At 39.3% G+C, this 19,827-nt stretch overlaps 3 protein-coding genes across 5 annotated transcripts; 1 reads left to right on the top strand and 2 right to left on the bottom strand.

Annotated features, from left to right (window-relative positions):
- The first annotated feature begins 222 nt into the window (after positions 1-222).
- LOC107782652 (uncharacterized) lies at positions 223-8,481 on the top strand. 3 transcript variants are annotated; one of them, XM_016603549.1, is made up of 12 exons: positions 223-469; positions 2,865-2,963; positions 3,240-3,352; positions 4,663-4,817; positions 4,896-4,984; positions 5,072-5,609; positions 6,025-6,129; positions 6,892-7,130; positions 7,220-7,302; positions 7,600-7,711; positions 7,797-7,871; positions 7,954-8,481. In XM_016603549.1, exons 1-12 carry the CDS (start codon positions 380-382, stop codon positions 8,128-8,130), a joined length of 1,875 nt encoding a protein of 624 aa, XP_016459035.1. In that variant the 5' UTR covers positions 223-379; the 3' UTR covers positions 8,131-8,481. The 3 variants fall into 3 exon arrangements, with proteins under 3 accessions (XP_016459035.1, XP_016459034.1, XP_016459036.1); XM_016603548.2 differs by having other exon boundaries at positions 6,019-6,129; XM_016603550.2 differs by having other exon boundaries at positions 305-469; positions 3,245-3,352; positions 6,019-6,129.
- Positions 8,482-9,464: 983 nt separating this feature from the next.
- Positions 9,465-10,460, bottom strand: LOC107782653 (uncharacterized). The gene is made up of 2 exons (XM_016603551.2): positions 10,306-10,460; positions 9,465-10,149 (listed from the first exon to the last, which is right to left on the bottom strand). Exons 1-2 carry the CDS (start codon positions 10,357-10,359, stop codon positions 9,703-9,705), a joined length of 501 nt encoding a protein of 166 aa, XP_016459037.1. The 5' UTR covers positions 10,360-10,460; the 3' UTR covers positions 9,465-9,702.
- Positions 10,461-17,922: 7,462 nt separating this feature from the next.
- Positions 17,923-18,732, bottom strand: LOC142179827 (uncharacterized). Its single transcript, XM_075250711.1, has one exon. The coding sequence runs from the start codon at positions 18,730-18,732 to the stop codon at positions 17,923-17,925; it is 810 nt and encodes a 269-aa protein (XP_075106812.1).
- Positions 18,733-19,827: the final 1,095 nt, after the last annotated feature.

Raw genomic sequence — 19,827 nt, 5'->3', positions numbered from 1 at the left:
TAATCCATATAAAATATATAAATAATTATGTATAGTTATTATATAATCTATGTATAACTGTTAGACAAAAGTAAACGGTGAATTCATTCCACTTTTTATGTGAAATCCCTATTATATCCGTTTTCATAAAAAGAGTATTTGGGCCAGTTATAAAGGAAGACATTGTTACAAGCCCAACTCCCTTGAAGCCCAAATATAAATGACTTTCTGCGTTAAACCTTCGCCAAAACCCTCTCCACTGGTTTGCTCCTTCCTGCCGACGCTTTTCTCCGACAAAATCAAATTATTAGTTGTGGTTTTCTCTCTCGGTCCTCTGCCTTTGTGTCGGAGTCGCCGGTTCTTTCCTATTATACTCAGAGTTTGTTATCTTTGATTTCTCATGGGAAAGGAGAAGCTAAAATCGCTAGTTACGTCATTTACTGCGGGCGGTGAATATCTCGCCATATTGTCTCCAGATGGAACCGTTAGAGTAAGCTCTGTTACTCTATACCTGAACCAGCCAGCTGAGTTTTTTCCACTTGTGGAACACTCAGTTTATTTTTGTTACTAATAGTGTTGAGTTCACTTTTTTGTTTTCCGATTTAGTTACGGCGCTCTTTTTCGCATACCGGTTTACTTGGGGTGAAGGGGAGCCTTGGCGTAACGGGTAAAGTTGACACCATGTGACTAGTTGGTCACATATTCAAACTGTGGAAATATTCTCTTGCAGAAATGCATGCCATGTCTACATACTATAGACACATGTGGTCCGACACTTCCCGGATCCCAAACATAGCGTGAGCTTAGTGCACCGGGCTGCCCTTTTGGTATGCTGGGGGGTACTATTTTGCCGCTGGTTTCAAACTGCCTCTCGGACAATGTAGTTTTGGGCTAATTACTCTGGGAACTAAGTTAACTGAGAAATTAGAAAAATTTACATTTCGCCATATTTCAATTTTGTATAGGGTTTTCAAGGAAAGGTTGTTCCCATGTATTTCTTTTAACTATTCCTTAACCTAATTGACCAATAAAATTGAAAAATAATAACTTTGATAGAGAATGGAAGATTTGTATTAGTGACTTTTTGCCTTACGTTGGTTGGATTTTTACTTGATGTAAATGATTTGTGAGTTTGCTGATATTTTACTGTTAGAATATCTTTGGGTTGGAGAGATGATTTATTCTTAGATGAAGCCACAACTTCGAACCCCACCGCAGTAAAAAAGTCTGGTATCTAAGTGGAGAAGAGTAGAGATGTGGACCGTTGTCCACCGAGTTTTGAATCCCTTGGATTTCTTAGTTATAAAAAAAAAGAAGCCGAGTAGTTGAATTTTAGTGTTTATGGATCCATAGCACCGCATTATGCAGGGCATGGGCGTATCTATCTTCAGAAAATATTACACTGTCCAAAAGGGTTAAAGCAAAATTCTTTGCATATATATACTATTGAATCTCCTCGACATAGGTATCTGATGGAGGGTTCCCTCTAGACCCCTCTGTGACAATATAAAAAAAGATTCCACTCTGTAGTCTTACACTATAACGTGGTCATGTTTATTTACATTGTTTGATGACAGTATAGGCAAATCCATCGTATTGTTTCTTGCAACAGTTGCCTAATATCAGTCGTCCTCTTTTTGCAACTTAGATATTTTTGCAATCTACTTGTCACAAAAAGCAAAAAGATTATAATGTCCAGTTGATACGGGATAGACCTCAATTTATATACTACCTGAAAAGCTTTTGTCAACTCTAGGAGAATATTTGCTTTACTTGGCTGGAAATACTAGGTGCATGGCTTTCTACGGATTGGTTGGCTAAGTGATGTTGAAACCGATAAGCAGATATATTACATGACTTGGGCGTAGATATTTGGTTGCTGGTTCACCCTAACACGGCTTTGCAGCCTACTCATTCTTTATTTGATGCGAAAAGTACTTTATTCAGCAGAATATTGTAAGAAGCTGGGAAGCAGGAAAGATAATAAACATTTAAAATGGTGAAATGAACAACTCACTGCTGATGAAAGACGAGATAACAACCATCTTATAAATATTAGTTACAAGCTTGTGCTCCTTAATCTTTACATAGGTTATCATGTAAGTACAACACAAGATAATGTGATTTTTTCTGGACATTTAATCAACTGAAGTGTTATAGTCTACATGGAACCTTATAAAGGATGTGTATTAGTCTTCATGGAAATAGTTACATCTCAGAAGATCACTTATATTGGGTGTTGTATTCTCTCTGTTAAAATATAGATAGACAAGAATATGATATAGGGAAATCTCTACAAATATGTTATGCCTGTAAAGCATTAAATGTATCCTTGTGGCAGCAGGTCATGATCCGGTTCTTCTACCATGTCAATATTGTTTTCTCTCATTATTTATCAAGAAAATAGTTAAGAAGATATACTGTATCCTCTTATTGGAGTTTTCTGCAAAACGTAACTTTGATATTTAAAGCTACTGTGTATTGCAAGTTCTTCTTGAAGCGGGACAGCCTAAAATTGTAAATTAGCTACGGGAAGTAGGAAGTAAAGAAGTTCAACAATCATCGAGATTAGATAAGGCACACTTTTGATTCCATTATTCAATTGTATGTGTATGTGTGTGTGTGTGTGTGTATATATATATCTATATATATATACGTGTGTGCGTGTGTGTGTGTATATATACACATATATTCTCATTTATTTCATATTTCATTTCTAGACTTCGGGGTCAAAGTTAATGAAAAGAACCAGTGACCAGCTAGTTGCTGTGCCGGCACTTGCGTTTTTACATAATTATTCCCACTCTGCTTTGCTATTACCCTGTGTTGTATTCTTTTGCTTTACTTATTGCATTCTAGATGACTAATTGTTGCCTATTCTTCAGGTTTGGAACACAAGTAGTGGAAGCCTATTTGCTCAGTGGAAACCGGAGAATTCTGGAGACAGTTTTTCTTACATGGCTTGCGGTTTTGTTGGAAAGAAGGTAAGATAAGGAAACTGGGAAAACCCGCTTCTGATTATTGTGATGATGGAGTGGTAAAAAGACCAGCCAAAGTTTTTTGAAGAACGTCTGATCTCTCCACCAACTCATCCCAAAAAGAAAAAACTGATCTCTCCACCCCTAATTGTGAAGAATTTAAGATTTTCATATTTAGCCACCACTACTTGTATATTTGTAACACTTTTGATAATTATGACCACTTTCTTAGGTTATTTTTATCTAATTACTATGTGGCATCTTTTTGTTTTGAATTTTTAGCGCAGAAAAGAACAACGTTTATTAATAGCCCTTGGCGCAGATGATGGAACTGTTTTAGCAGTTGATATCTCTGCTGAATTAATGAGGTGGAGAAAAGCTGGAGCCCTTTCCAGGTATGTTATTCTTTTGATGGAATGTACTTTTGCTCTTATGTAGGATGTAGAAGTACTTGTCAGGAAACACTTAGACAGTAATGAATACCCTTACTTGAGTGTCAGATGTGGGATTAAAATTTAAGACATACTTGTAAGTTATAACACATCATTTAAGACAGGCAAAGTTATGACTTACTAATTGCATGTCATGTAAAGTATCATCATATTCTGCAAGTTTAAAAGTTCAATTTTCCTTGCTGCTTTTGCATTGTTCTAATGGCAGGAATGAGATACTTCTCCACATTTTGTTTACCCTATGAGTAGATCTGTAGAGCCCCTTCCTTGTCAAAACAAAGATCCATAGGGCCCCTTTCCTCTATGTCTAATGGTATGCTTTATAGAGACATTTTGAAAGTTGTTGCTAGTATACTTGATAACTCGTAAATCTTGAACCTTTTTTAGAAGTTTGTCTTATAGTCTCTCTCTCTCTCTCTCTCTCTCTCTCTCTCTCTCTCTCTCTCTCTAGCTCTATAGGTGGGATCTGGGATATTGTCTTATAGTCTCTCTCTCTCTCTCTCTCTCTCTCTCTAGCTCTATAGGTGGGATCTGGGATATTCTGTGGTATTTACTTGAAAAATCAACCATGAGTTTTTTCCATTAAAGCCGTCTATTACTTCCAGAAATCCCGTGTCTATGTTATTCTATTCATCAAGTGATCTTGGTCAAGAGTTTCCAAATAGCCACGTGATTCAGAAGTTTCTGTAAAGATATTTTGTTATGGGAAATTTCCACTACAATGGATTCTTATATCATCAATCTTCAGAAAATTCCAACAAGTTTGAGGACGGAATCCCAATCAGGAATCCTCTGACGCATCAGGATAATTGGGGGAAGGTTCATATAGAGGTCGAGAAATTATCTAAAATTCCAAAAGTATCTGAGATGTAATTTATATCCAACCTTCTTTGATTTCTGAAATCAAAACACAAACTGCATTGGTTTGAGAACCAGGGCTGGTAAAAAGTCATTGGACGACTTCATCTTTTAAGTGGTTGACACATAGCAATACAATTTTGTCTCGGGCAGTTGATCACTTACTTGCAAATGTTCTGGGCACTTGTAGCCTGTCATTTATTAAATCTTGGGAGGGCTGTTCAACTTCAATAGATTTAGCTGGTCTTATAATTCTTAGCTGGGTTTATTGTGATCACAAATGGATGAAGTGTTCAAACTATTTAATGGACTACCATGAATGATGTCTATCTTAGTTATCACCAAAGACAGTTAAGAAAAGCGTAAATAAGAAATCTGTTGCTTTTGAAATGCAGTGGAGCTGCTGGTCTGTTTTTTGTGGACAAAGCCCGTAAGATTCATGCTGTTGCTGCGAATGGTTTAGTATTTGAGATGAACTCTGACACTGGAGAAGTCATCAAAGAGTTCAAAGTGTCAAAGAAGCCCTTTTCCTCAGTGGCTCATTCAACTGGTTTGTATCCAACTTATGTCTACACTTTCTGTTTTACTTTAAGTACTTCTATTTGACTTCTTTATTCTCAATGTGAAGACGAGAAAATTATAGCTGCAGCCAGTGATAAGTTACGATTTCTAAGTTTAGAAAGTGGGAAAGAGTTGCTGAAGTTGTCTCCTGCCTCGGTAAGCTGTCTTAAGTTTTTGTCTTCATCATGTGATGTTCTTTTAAAGTCTGAAAAGATCCATAAACATCAAAAGCTGCTATAACAGGCTGTTGCACAGCGTTTATGGCTATCTGATGATGCCCAATTTGCTGTTACTGCTGGGCTTGGCGAGAGGCAACTTCAAGTGTGGAAACTTGATTTTGGTGAAAGGGCTGCAGATTATGGGCAGGTTCTTTCCATGAAACATCCTCCTATAATTGTTGAGTGCAGGAAAAATTGCAAGGGAGAAGACGGTATGGTTGTCCTTGCAATATCAGAGAAGGGTGTTTGTTATGTTTGGAACTTTGAGTCTGTCACTGATGAAGTTGTAAAGCCAATTAAGATCACTGTAAAAGCTAGCAAAGGGGAAACAGAAAAGAAAACTGGAAGAGCAAAAAAGAACATTGCGCCCATAATTGCTGCCAGGTTGCATGTTTTGGACAGAGATGCTCATTTGAGGGCCTTGATTGCATATGGCTCTGTGGAATCCCCAGAGTTTACATCAGTAGACATTTCAAGTCCAGGGGAGGATATCGTCATAGCAGCAGTAGACCAGGCCGAGAAAGTGCTTGCTGCAGTTCAAGAAAATGGTCATGCCAGAAAAGGTGTTGTTAATAGTGGTTTACATTTTCTTGTCTCCTTGTGGAAAAATCAGGACTCGTTACAGAAGTCTGTGGTACTGTCATTCCCCTTCCCTATCCCATTTGTACTACTGACTCGGCCAAGCAGTGCTGAGCTGCATTTTTTTGAAACTCGAATTCTTGTCTTGGTGTTTTAGATGATGTGATACAGTCACTGTTAGAGAGATCAATTAATTTGTAAATTGACCAACTCTTCTGCAAACGAGGCCATCACTCTGTTAGTTTTATCAAAGATTTTTAAACTTTCTTGCATCACAACACTGATACATTTTGTCTATGATAAATTGACATTTTTGATTTATGCCGAGAACAGTTCCCAGAACAGAATTATCCTTATAATCTGTCTTTCCGATTGCCCCTCCCTCTGTTTCAGGTGCAGATATGGAAAACGAAGGTGTTAAATTAATCCAGAAAAGCAAAGTGACGAATAAACGACCAGCATCTGATCTGGATGTCACTCCACCAGTGACAATCACAGATGATGGTATGACATACTTGCATGATTCTGTATTGCTCACATAGAAATTCAACATATGTTAGATGCTCCCTGGAGCTGTTGCTCCACTACAGATGACTAATATTTATATCTTGGAGAATGGCTAAGAATGTTAAAGGAAAATTCAGTGGATAGATAATCTATACCGGTCTCTCTAAAAAACAAAACTGTATCCGTCCATTTACTTGATATTGCTTCAGAAACTTAATAGTCAATCCTAGTGTTGACTAGCAAAAGGAAGAATTGAAGTCGGGGTGTCATATATCAGGGGTACAGGAAGGTCGGTTGTATTATGAGAATATCTAGGGGGTGGTCAATGTATTTGACCCTGATATTTATTGAATTTGGAAGTTGAAATGTTAAGGTAGTGACCGTATTAAAAATCAAAACACAAGTAGTATTCTCTTTTTCAAACATGCAATTGTATATAAACATTCTATGGCTTCGTAGATGGACGTTGTGTTATGCAGGATATTATGCACAAGTTAACTGCTTCCACTATAATAGACTTGTGGAGTTGTTTGAAACCTGGTTAGTCCTTCGAGTGTTCAGTAGAAAACCTGTTCATTCCCTTTAAAAGGGATCCTTTTTTTTGTCTTTAGCGGGCAGTGCCTTTTTGCATCATCTTTCTGCTGTTTCTGTCTGTTGAGCATTAGGATGTGGGGTCATTTGATATTTGAGACTTGATTCAGAAATTTGGTATGAATAACATTTTGCTACCTAGAGGATAACCTTTTTGATGATGTGTAGGTAATGGTGAACCTATAGATGGAGTTCAGATTGATGATCTAAACGAGCCGACCATGGGTGAGAAACTCGCGAGGCTCCATTTGGCAGACAACAATGAAGATAAAAGCAATGAGGATCTAGAATCTCCTCCTCAAACAAAGCCTCCAAGTGCTGATTCAGTTCATGTTCTGCTCAAGCAAGCCCTTCATGCTGATGATCGAGCACTTTTGATAGATTGCTTATACAGACAAGATGAGAAGGTTATGTTTGTACTGAAATATTTCTAAGGTTCTAGCATCTGAATTGATATGTTATTTCCTAATGGGTAGGATGTATCTTGGCTATGCAGGTCATTGCAAATTCAGTATCTCTTTTAAATCCATCAGATGTTCTCAAGCTTTTACAGTCACTCTTGTCAATTATCCAGTCAAGGTAATGGAGATTGTGAATTTCATTAATCTGGTTGATCCTATATACAGTGTTTTGTCTAAATTGTGCATTTGACCACACACTTAAGATATCGAGTTAGATTGCACCAAAAGAATGAATGCTAATCATGACAGGGATTACCTCGTTCCAATTGTCAGCCAATATTGTTCCACCAATTCTATTAACATAACGAAACCTTTTTGCCATTAACATTTGCAAAGTGCAGTTGGCTTCTCTCTTAAGCCTCCATTGTCATAGATTGGTCAAGTTAATGTTTATTATGGTACTTTTTCTTGACAGGGGCGCTGTATTGGCTTGTGCCCTTCCCTGGTTGCAAAGTTTACTTCTTCAACACGCTAGTGGAATAATGTCTCAAGAATCCTCTTTGCTTGTACTCAACTCTTTATATCAGGTCAGGGAGTAACTCTTCATGTGTTGATAGCACCTGTAGCGACTGTTAGAATGTATTAAAAATTCCTTTGTTGGTCGTTGTGCAGCTTATTGATGCCAGACTTTCAACTCTCCACCAAGCTCTTCAGCTATCAAGCTCCTTAGAATTGCTTTATGCAGGGGTAAGGGTAACATGTGAAAATGTTGCCCCTCTCAAACCTCTTTTCCATGGAATCTTGACTAATTTATTTATATTTTTCGCAGACTATTGATGATGGTGATGAGGAAGATGGTGCCATACAGCCTATCATCTATGAAGATGAAAGTGACGAGGAGGGTTCTGAAGTTGCTATGGAAACGGAAAGCAACCCAGATGTTGAGGAACCAGAGGCTTTTAGTGACATTAGTGATCACGGATTGAGTGATGGCATGAGCGAGTGAGTTCTGACCTAGAATTCAGCCGTTTTATGAGAACGCAATTTCTGGACAAATGTGCAATCCGAGAAAATGGGCAGCAGATCCAGATGGGAAGTTTTGAGTGAGATCAAGAACGAGGTGATAGGGGACCAGACAGGAGATCTGTAACCTGAAAATTTTGTTTTTATAAATTATACTAGAGAATATCATCTGACTTTAAGGCTTCAGAGAGGGCTTTTGGTAGTTATCTACCCGCCATGTACAGGCGTAGATGAAATTAAAGTTGTATTCTTTGTTTCCCTCTTCTTTAAGCAACTTTGTACTTTATTTTAGCAGAGATAGGAAATCGGTGCGAAAGCGTTCCTTTTTTGTTTATTTGTCGTGCATTATTCTGGGCATCAAGTCCAAATGGAGATTGTCACAGTATCCAGTAGAGCCGAGTTTGAGCTAGTCAACTGAACAACTTCAGTGTCGAGCTTGAGCTGTGTTTAACCAAATGGCCTAAGTGTAATTGAGCCGAGGTCAAGTCGGTGGAGCCTCAAGTCTGTTTTTTTACGTTTGTGAGAATCGATAGTTTAATTTGAGAATTGAAATCAGATGCAACTGAGCTATATGTTTATTAGTTTAAATTAAAGCCAATAACACATTGTGGTTAGTGTAAACATACAACATCAACATGAATGAAATTTTCAAAACCAAAAAGATAAACTAGCAATTAAATTAATAATTGTGCTGTGAATCGAACTTCGTTAGTAGTTTGGAATTTAAATTGGAGTTTTTAATTGCATCAATAAGTAAAAAGCTCTGACACGTTAGAACATAATTAATGAGAATTTTTATTGTGAGGGCTGATAAAGCTCATTTACTTCGAGTCGCTCAGCAGTATTCTGTATTTGCATGAAAGTGACCCTGGATATGACTTTCAATTAGCTCAATATATAGCTCAAATTACGATTTACACCATCTCTTGGTTCAAATTTTGGATGGGAAACGAAATTAACCAAATTTATATCTACTTTTTTTTCCTTCAACCCTGGATAATTTGAAATGAAACAAGAGAACCAACGACAAGTCCTCGTGGAATCTGCACTGCCGATTTGGTACGTAGTAGACGATCACAATGACGATATATTTAGCAAACAGAACTGGTAACAACTAATGACATACCCGAAATTTGCCGTGCAAATTGGTGGCTCCGCCACGCAACGCTGATCGACTGCATATACGTAGCAGTTCAACAATCTTGTACAACCTACTCCGAGGTAATTTACTAAGGTGAATTTGACGTCCCCATTTACTGCATGAAAAATAATATAATCTAAACACTTTCCGGAAAATAATAAATTAAGAAAAGCAAATTGAAGGGATATCAAGATGTCTTAACTCGAAATTCCACGGTATCGATTATACAGACCACATCACATGGATTACATTTTTAGCAGCTTGATGTCGAGGTCACAGTTCAGACTACAAAAGCTAAAACCTTTTTATTATTACATAAACCTTTACCTCCTCACAGGGAAGCAAACTACAAAGCAAAAAACAAGCTAAACACAAAGAGTACAGGAATCCCTCAAGAAAGAAAGAGATCCAAGTCTAAAGTTCTCTGCTTTTTGTAGCAGTAGGATCTTCATCAGTATCGGCCATGCCAAAGGTATGCTTCACTGCATCAGCAGCACCCTGAGCCATGCTCTTCACTTGTTCTCCAGTCTTTTGAAGGATTCCCCCAGTTTTCTCTTGCCCAGCTTGTGCAGTTTCTTTTGCAGACTCCATCATTTCTGAGGCCTTCTCTTTTGTAGCCTTAGCTGCTCCGCTGGCCTTCTCTTTGGTTGCCTGAGCTGCTCCACTGGCCTTTTCCTTGGTTGCCTGAACTGCTCCGCGAGCCTTCTCGTCGGTTTCCTGAGCTGCATCTGCTGCCTTATATTTGGCGGTGCCTGTCTTATCGTGAGCCGTTCCTTTGGCCGAATGCGCCGTCTCAGAAGTCTTGTCCTTTGCTGCTTGCGCCTTGTCCTTCATGCTTTCCATTGTTTGACCAACCTTCTCCTGCACTCAAAACAAAAATATTAAGAACCACCAAAAACTTCATAATTCGTCAAAAATCTATAACGATAACTAGATAGAATTACATGGATATAAAATGGTTGTTTAAGTTCTTCTGAATCAAATATATATTATTATAGAAACTAAAGGGAGAGATACCTGAGTTCGGCCCTTGGTTTCACCAGCTCTGTAGCTCTGTTCGTGGGAAGCCATTCTTAAAGTTACAAAAGTAAATTGATATGGATGTAAGTGCACAAAAGTAGATAGAAATAGAAAGATCAATGAATATTGGTTGAAGTGAGATTGGAGCAATAGTTTTGCATGGTTTATAAGGACATGGTCGATTGTTACATTGTTGACACGTATCCTGTTAACTGACGCGTGTAAGGCACGTGTCACCGTTTAGTTAGCTTCGGTTCATTCCATGAGGATCAATACCAATGACGAAAATGATTACGGATAACTTCCTGCCTGTTTCCATGCATTAGAAGGTTGACATCCTTTTACGTTTGGTCTATTGCTAAAAAAGTGGGAATTGATAGTTTAAATTATTTACTATTCCTATATTTTTGAAGTTGTTAAATTAATTTACTACAATTGATTGTCTTTTATTAACGTACGTACGTTAAAATCTTTGTATACGCAGTATATTTTGAATTAATACACACTGAATTTACAAATTTGCAGGAAAAAAAGTTGATTTTTGTTCCAACTTATAGGTGTAAGACTTATGTTATTAAAAAAACTTTTTTAAAAAAATATTCGTTGTGTTTTAATTAAAAGCAGCTTGTCAAAAATATAAAGGAAATATTTATAGTTGAAAAGCAACGATAACTTAGGAAGTAGGATTATGATGGAAATTCTTCTCTAGACTTCTATATTCACTTTTTCAGACATTAAGAGTCCATTTGGACATAAGAAATTTTTTTTTTTTTTTCCGAACGCTTTTTTTCGAAATCAGCGTTTGTTTATAAAATTTTTAATTTTCACTTGAAGATACATTTTAGAATTTTTTAAAATTTTAAAAAACTCCAAAAAGTTATTTTTTAAAATTTTTACTCACATTACTCATAAAACTTAAAAAACAACCCAAAATTATATTCATGTCCAAACACAACTCTAATTTTCAAATATCATTTTCACTTAAAAATTTTTTTCACTTTTACCTTTTTCGAAATTTTACAATTCTTATGTCCAAACGCCCACTAATTAGGCAAGGTTTTTTTGGTTGAAAAATTGGAGATTTTATTGAAAATATACTAAAGTTGTTCCATACTATTACGGCTAACATCCTACGTTATACTATTCGACACTTTTTATCCCTATTGCTACCCATTTAAATATATTTACCCCTCAATCTAACAGACCTATGGACCCAGCCTTCCTATTACACGTGGTTTCATCTTAAGCCCCCACCCCTTTTTTTATTTTCGATTTTATAAAGCCCCATCTTAATATTTATTACCCAAATTAATACCTCTTAATAACCCACCCCAAGATCCATCCTAAAGGTTATTAAACACTTGCCGACGCCACCGCCTCAATGACCGCCAACATCTCCGCAATGAAATTTCTCTCTTTCCTATCTCTTCTATTTTCATCCCTCCAACAACCTTCTTGCTCTCCCGCGATGAAACTTAAGACCTCTCATCACCTTCAACATGGACTATCATCGGAAAATTTGATTTCTATACTCTAATTCCAACTTCTTAGAAAACACAGAATATCTACAACTACTAAACAAATTATAATCGCACTCATTTCGTTCCGAAATAAACCCATACCGAAGTGATCAAATCAAAATCTTAAGATTCTTCAAATTCTCCACGATGAATCTGTGTCTCCATTAATACAATTATTTTTTGTATTCACCAAAGAGGTATTATAGAAAAGGAAAGAAAATAGAGTTTGGCGTATATAGAACTTTGAACATTTGTACGATTTAAATAACTTTGTTTTGAATATGAAAAATCAAGTAGGCAAGTAGCTAAATAAAGCACCAAGGAGGAAGAGAAGATCAATTGAGAAGCTACCATATTTAGTGAAAAAAGAAAGCATATTATGTGCATTATATATTTTTCTCTGTTGAGTATTGAGTATAAATGAACGGAGTGGAGGAATACGATCAAGGCCTTTAAAATTTAAGACTGGAGCTAATTTGAACCTCAAGTACTGGAGCTACTCTGGAGATTCAATTACTGGGGTCTTTGGGGTGGGTTATTAAGAGGTATTAATTTGGGTAATAAATATTAAGATGGGGCTTTACAAAATAAAAAATAAAAAAAGGATTAGGAGCTTAAGATAAAGCCACGTATAACATGAAGGCTGTGGTCTAGGGTTCTGTTAGATTGAGAGATAAATATATTTAAATGGGTGACGACAGGGGTAGAAAGTATCAAATAGTATAATGAGGGGTATATATAATTAATATTTAATAGTACAACAACAACAACAACCCAATAAATTCACACAGTGGGGTCTGATAAGGGCAGAGTGTACGCAGACCTTACCCCTACCCCAGAGAGTAGAGTGGCTGTTTTCGAAAGACCGTCGGCTCAAGAGGACAAAAGAGACAATATATCAGTACCATCAACAAAACTATATGAATAATAGCAACATCATAAGAACCAGAAAATAGATGAAAAAGAATAACAAAAACCAGTGAATAAGGCCCGGTACTATGAAAAACGAAAGAATAGTGTGGACACAATAATAATCACTAGCAGCCTAGGACAAAACCTTATCAGACTAGCCTCCCACCCGGACGAACTTTATCAGCTACCTCCTAACCTACCACCCTAATGCTCGACCACCACACCTTCCTATCAAGGGCCATGTTCTCAGAAATCTGAAGCCACGCCATGTCCTGCCTAATCACCTCTCCCCACCTTAGTGTCGGGGTCCAGATGACAAGCCCGGCTAAGTGCACGCTGCCATGCCATGATCTTCTTCTCGGATTTGGCATTCTATGTAGCAAGGGCGTCCACTTGAGCTCCAAAATCAGTGATGGAAGTACGCACCCCCGCCATCTCTTGCTCTAAAATGCTCATTCTCGTTTCCCATTTGCCGCCTGAAGGTTCCCGACACCCTGCTCATGCGGTGGAGAAGCAGCGACATCCTCACCGTGCACCTCATTTCCCTCGTCAGGCGCATCAAATTCCTCACTATCCGCCTCAGCAGGCCCAGCATGTTCCTTCTCAATTACCACTTTATCAGCCTGAAATTTCTGTTCGCGTTTGACTTTCCCATCCGTGGCCCTGTTTTCCGGCACTCGTGCCTCATGGCATAACCGAGTGACTAATGAGGGGAAGAAGAACCCATACCTCTGCACAGGACAACGAATGGTCATCTCATTTTGAATGACCTAAGCCACATCAAAATCGTGGTCATTGATGAAGCACCAAATCAGAGCAGCCCGGGGACCATTCACCTCAGTGGTGTTGCCTGAAGGCAGCAAGCTATTATTAACTATGTAGAGCCAGCACTTCCCTTCAAAGGTAAGTGAAGCCGAGTGAAATTTGTGCCCCTCTTTTTGCCACACTACCTCCTTGTCAGGTACACAAATGGTTGCAAAGAACATGCACCACATGTATGGTTTTCTGCTGTATGTGGAGTAGTAGTCACCTGTATAAGGGTCTTCCACGTACTCCGACAAATGATACGCCCTTCGGATGGCCTCCTTGGAGAAGTCCACTCTCTTTCTCGAGACTGTGCAAACATGGTCTTTATGTGCCGGGCAGTTTGCATAAAACTCCCGAACAACCATTAAGTTTGCCTCATCAGGTTTTTCAAAGAATACACCCAAGCCTCGCCTGACCAATTCATTATACACTGTGGGACAGTCATTTTGGAGAGACCCAATATCAATTTCCCTTTCCGGTATGGGCTTTTTGCTTGCCTTGTTTTTAAATCGTTCTTGGGCTTCCTATGAGACAAATTTGTTTTGATCATACGGGCGAGCGGATGCAGAATCTCGCGACCGGGACATGCCCGCTTGACTACTTGTGGAGGCACCTGCAGTTTTTCTTTTCTTGTAGGGCGCCATAGTACCCGTAACAAGCCTCCAACTATCAACTAATGAATCACTTGGCGAACCAAGAGAGGCTACTCAGACTTCACCTTCACAGTTGATCACCAAAATCACACCCTCAATCTCATTGTGGCATTTACACAAACACTTAACATGCACAGCTGGTCCTAACCTCCCACAAAGCAATTTTAGCTCTAGCTGGACTATATAAGGATACCTCGCTTTCACTCCTAGTAACTATCTGGTATGTTTCCATGCTGTAACTCAACCTTCACCCACATGAGAAGGAGAACAAAAATAAAGAATCAAAAATAAATTGCTACACACAAGCAAAATAAAACAAAATAAAAATAATAAAAGAGAGAGAAAACATCTCACTAACCTGAGGTGTCTCTGAGGAAGAAAGCTTGTGAGGATAGGTGAAGGGAGAAGAGTAGGGGGTGTTTTGGTATTGATTTTACAGAGGGGAGATGAGAGAAGGAGGGTGGAGTTAGGGTTCGTTTAGTGTAGGGGGAGGAAAAGGAAAAATTTAGAATTTGGGGTTTTGAGGGGGGTCCGAAATTAGAAGGAAAACAGAAAACTTACTTGTGCGCGGTCGGGTCATCCCGTGCGCGGCCGCGAATGTTTGGTAGTATACTAGTGAATGTGCGCGGTCATGTGCGAGGTCAACCCTTCAGGTGCGCGACCGTGCACATGCCGCATCGGCTGACATTATCTTTTGTGCGACCATATGTGTGAGGTGCCCCACCAGGTGCACGGTCGCGCACAGATACATTCAAAAGGGGCCTTTTAAATACCTCAGTTCCAACCGTCCGCAACATGTACCTTACTGCACCTACCACGTAGTAATATATACACTAATTTCTATCTATTCTACGCTATAAACAAAAGTGAAAAATCTAACTAGTAGAAGAGTTAGAGGTAGTTCTGAGTTATACTCGTTAGCTTGACTCAACCGGGCATCCTCAACTGATTTTGATGCTCGAGGATTGCTAAGCAAATCCTCCAGCAAGATACGGTTTTAGCCTGTGCCCACTCACTTTGAAGCTCTGTGTTCCGTCAATGTTCTGAATCTCAGTTGCCCCATATGGTGATACATGTTTCACCACATACGGTACCGTCCATCTAGACTTAAATTTTTCGGGGAACAATCTGAGTCTACTATTGTACAGTAAGACTCTGTCCCCTTCATGAAACTCCTTTGACTTAATCAGATGATCATGCCACCTTTTAGTCTTTTCCTTGAAAATCCGCACATTTTCATATGCATCCAGTCTAAACTCCTCCAATACATTCATCTGTGCCAACCTATATTCACCTGCAAGACTAAGATCAAGATTAAGCATCTTAATTTCCCAATAAGCTTTATGTTCTATCTCAACAGGTAGGTGGCACAATTTTTCATACACTAGTTTGAATAGTGAAGTCCCTATGGTTGTTTTGAATGCAGTTCTGTACGCCCATAGAGCTTCTTCCAACTTTACAAACCAATCCTTACGAGAAGCACTAACCATCTTTTCCAGATTCATTTAAGTTCACGGTTAGACACTTCAACTTGCACACTAGTTTGGGCATGGTACGGGGTTCCTGTTTTGTGTGTGACCCCATACTTAGACAGCAGTGCAACAAACTGCTTGTTCACAAAGTGTGACCCATTGTCACTGATAATCACTCGAGGTATCCCAAAGCGGGTAAAGATTTTCTTCCTTAAGAACTCACACACCACCCGAGCATCATTGGTCCTAGTAGGGATTGCTTCGACCCACTTAGAGACATAGTCAACGGCTACTAGGATATACTCATAAGAATGTGATGATGGGAACGGACCTATGAAGTCAATGCCCCACACATCAAAAATTTCACATACCATAATGGAGTTGAGAGGCATTTTGTCCCTCTTGCTAATATTACCTACCCTTTGACATTTGTCACATGCAGCTACATACACTCTTGCGTCTTTGTACAAAGTAGGCCAAAAAAAACCGGCTTCCATGACTTTTGCTGCAGTGCGATTTCCACCATAGTGTCCTCCAACTGATCCATCATGGCAATGAGACAGAACGCTTGCCATCTCTCCTTCAGGCACACATCTTCGAATTACACCATCTGCACACAATTTAAACAATAAAGGGTTATTCCAAAAATAACTTTTTATCTCACCTTGAAGCTTCCTTCTTTGATCACGAGAGAGGTCACGAGGTAACCATCCACCAGCCAAAAAGTTGGCTACATCAGCATACCAAGGTGGCCTTTCGGAGACCGCAACAATGGAGAAAATCTGCTCATCAGGGAATTCTTCCTTTATTTCAACTGTTTCAACCGGAGGTCTCTCAAATCGAGATAGATGATCCACGACTTGATTTTCTGTGCCTTTCCTATATTTAATCTCCAAGTTAAACTCTTGGAGCAACAACACGCACCGCATCGGACGCGACTTGGACTCCTTCTTACTCAACAGATATTTCAAGGCTGAGTGATCCGTGTGTACAATAACTTTACTCCCCACCAGGTATGATCTAAACTTGTCAAAAGCAAAGACCACAACAAAGAACTCTTTTTCAGTAGTGGTATAGTTGACTTGAGCATCATTCAACGTCCTGCTTGCATAGTAGATGGGCCTAAAAATTTTATCTTTTCTTTGCCCCAGAACTGCCCCACAGCTATATCACTGGCATCACACATTATCTCAAATGGCTGGCTCCAATTAGGTGTCATCATAATAGGAACACTTACAAGCTTTTCCTTTATCAATTCGAAAGCTCTTAAGCACTCCACATTGAAAACAACCTTGACATCTTTTGCTAGCAATGCAGTCAATGGGTTGGTAATGTTGAAAAAGTTTTTGATGAACCTCCTATAGAACCGAGCATGTCCCAAGAAACTCCTTATGCTCTTCACAGAAGTCGGTGGAGGGAGCCTAGAAATCACATCAACCTTCGCTCTATCAACTTCAATTCCTTGTGCAGTTACTTTGTGGCCTAAGAAAATTCTCTCCTTTACCATGAAGTGAAACTTCTCCGAGTTAAGGACCAAGTGCGTGGCTTCACAACGTTCAAGCACGAGCTCCAAATTCTTTAGGCAGTCCTCAAAGTCATCACCAAAGAGAGTGAAATCATCCATGAATGCTTCTATATACTTTCCGTTTAAATCAGAGAATATAGACATCATGCACCTCTGAAAAGTTGAAGGTGCATTACACAACCCAAACGACATCCTCCTGTAAGCAAAAATACCTGACGTGCAAGTAAATGTGGTCTTCTCAATATTTTCACGGAGCAATGTGTATCTGATTGTAGCCTGAGTACCCATCCAAAAAGCAGTAACATCCATATCCAGCCACTTTCTCGAGCATTTTTACACTACTGTCATGCCCTCCTTCTTAGGTACAACTTGTACTGGACTAATCCACTAGCTATCAAAGATAGAAAAAATCACTCCAGTATCTAGCAATTTGATGATCTCCTTGTGAACTACCTCCTCTAATTTTTTGTTCAACTTTTGTTGGCTCTGCACCACTGGCTTGCTATTTTCTTCCAACAGAATTTTGTGCATGCAAATGGCCGGACTGATTCTTTAAATATCAGCTATACTCTATCGCACGACCTTTCTGTGCTTTTTCAGCAGCTCCACCAGCTTTCACTCTTGTGTACCTATCAAGTCCGCAGAAATAATCACAGGAAAATTGTTAGTTTCAAGAAAAAATATATTTTAAGTGAGTGGGGAGGACTTTCAATTCCACATTAGGCTTAGCAGCTTCCTCTTTTAGTTTCCTCCTCATCAACCACTTGATCCTCAGTCTCAAGAGCTTCTGCCTTTTTCTTTATTTCAGGATCTTCATTCTCCACTGTGCTAGACTGAGTAATACACCTCTCTATAGTATCCCCCACAAGCTTGTTGAACTTGTATTTTTTATCCAATTTTCCAACAACGTCCAGCTTGAAACACGAGTAGACGGACGCCTCATCACTGGGGTATTTCATCATCCTCTTCATCTGAAATACCACTTTTTCGTTGCGCACTTTAAGCATAAACTGCCCTTCATAGATATCAAGGATAGCTTTGACTGTACATAAGAATGGCCTCCCTAGAATTAGAGGCGCCTCCATGTTCACCTCCATATCCACCACAATAAAATCTACGGGGAACACAAACTTTTCCACCCTCACTAAAATATCTTCAATGATTCTCTCAGGTAGAATGATGGTTTGTTCAGCCAGTTGTAGGGAGACTGGTATTGATTTGATCACTCCAAACTCACCTTCCAGTTTCCTAAATACAAACAGAGGCATTAGATTTATAGACGCACCAGAATCACAGAGGGCCTTATCGAATGTTTCACTCCCCAACGAGCATGGTATAGTGAAGCTTCCTGGGTCCCCACACTTTTGGGGAATTTTATTTTGCGAGATGGCACTGTAGTGGGCGTTTAGCTTGACCACTGTTATTTCCTCTAATTTTCTCTTGCTAGACAGAATTTCCTTTAAGAACTTGGCATAAGCAGATATCTGAGTGAGTACCTCTGTGAAAGTAATGTTCATATAAAGTTGCTTGAGCATCTCCAGGAATCGCCCAAAACATTTGTCAAGTTTCTCCCGCTTTATCTTTTGAGGGAATGGTAGAGTTGGCATATGTCTACTTTCTTCAATCTCCTTTTGTATCCCGCTACTCTGGCTCTTTTGCTCTTCACTCTCTTTCTCTGCTGTGTTTCAATCTGCTTGCTAACCACCTCAGGTCTAGCTTTCACCTCTGGGTCAGTCAATGCTTTGCCACTTCTCAGAGATACAACTTTGATTGTTTCCTTTGGATTTTTTTCAGTGTCAGAGGGAAGAGTATCGGGAGTCCTCTCAGATAACAAATTCACAATCTGTCCCATTTGTCTTTCTAAATTCCGGATAGTCGTGCCCTGATTCTCAAAATTTTCATTTGTTTTGTTGATGAATGCCTTCATGAGATCTTCCATACTTGAATGAATTTGCTGTGGTGGATGGTATTGCTGCTTCTGGTGGTTCGGAAAACCTAGTGGTCCATGACCCTGGGGTCTGAGATTGTTTTGCTGCCATGAGTTCATGCTCCCATTAGGTGAACTCCACGAAAAATCTGGATGTCTTTGATCCATAGCATTATAGTTGTTCCCACCTTGGTAGTTTCCTCTATTAAAGTTCCCCACATCATTGACTTTCTCAGCTGTAGCTTGACACTCATGTGTAGGGTGTCCCAATCCACAAATGTCATATCCCACCGACGATTCTACTTGGTTCCCCACAGCGTTGACTTTCTCAGCTGTAGCTTAACAATAGCTGCAATTTGAGCCTGCATTGCTACCGACGATTCTACTTAGTGCACCCCTGCTGATCTTCTTCGATCCCCTTGGTCAGTGGACCATTGTTCTGCGTCTTCAGATAGTTCATTCAGAAGAATTACAATCTCTTTGGGAGTTTTCTTCATCAAAGGACCTGCAGCCGCACTATTCAACAATCTCTTTGATGACGGGTTTAACCCGTCCCAGAAGTACTGGAGTTGCATCCATTGCTCCATTCCGTTATGAGGGCACCTCCACAATAACTCCTTAAATCTTTCCCATGCCTCGAACACTGTCTCCCCTTCACCTTGGCTGAAATTGTGAATCTCTTTCCTCATCCGTCCAGTCTTAG

This window comes from Nicotiana tabacum, chromosome 4 (genome assembly GCF_000715075.1).
Source record: "Nicotiana tabacum cultivar K326 chromosome 4, ASM71507v2, whole genome shotgun sequence".
Taxonomy (NCBI): Eukaryota; Viridiplantae; Streptophyta; class Magnoliopsida; order Solanales; family Solanaceae; genus Nicotiana; species Nicotiana tabacum.
This window is presented reverse-complemented; position numbering and strand designations above follow the sequence as displayed.

What these genes read in the sequence shown, in the direction of transcription:
- LOC142179827 (XM_075250711.1), bottom strand. Translation starts at nt 18,732, where the DNA reads ATGCTCAAGCAACTTTATATGAACATTACTTTCACAGAGGTACTCACT.
- LOC107782653 (XM_016603551.2), bottom strand. Translation starts at nt 10,359, where the DNA reads ATGGCTTCCCACGAACAGAGCTACAGAGCTGGTGAAACCAAGGGCCGA. An exon ending in AAACCAAGGGCCGAACTCAG is followed by an intron (nt 10,150 to 10,305) that starts GTATCTCTCCCT and finishes TTTTGAGTGCAG; the next exon opens with GAGAAGGTTGGTCAAACAAT.
- LOC107782652 (XM_016603548.2), top strand. Translation starts at nt 380, where the DNA reads ATGGGAAAGGAGAAGCTAAAATCGCTAGTTACGTCATTTACTGCGGGC. An exon ending in GCGGTTTTGTTGGAAAGAAG is followed by an intron (nt 2,964 to 3,239) that starts GTAAGATAAGGA and finishes TTGAATTTTTAG; the next exon opens with CGCAGAAAAGAACAACGTTT. An exon ending in AAAGCTGGAGCCCTTTCCAG is followed by an intron (nt 3,353 to 4,662) that starts GTATGTTATTCT and finishes TTTGAAATGCAG; the next exon opens with TGGAGCTGCTGGTCTGTTTT.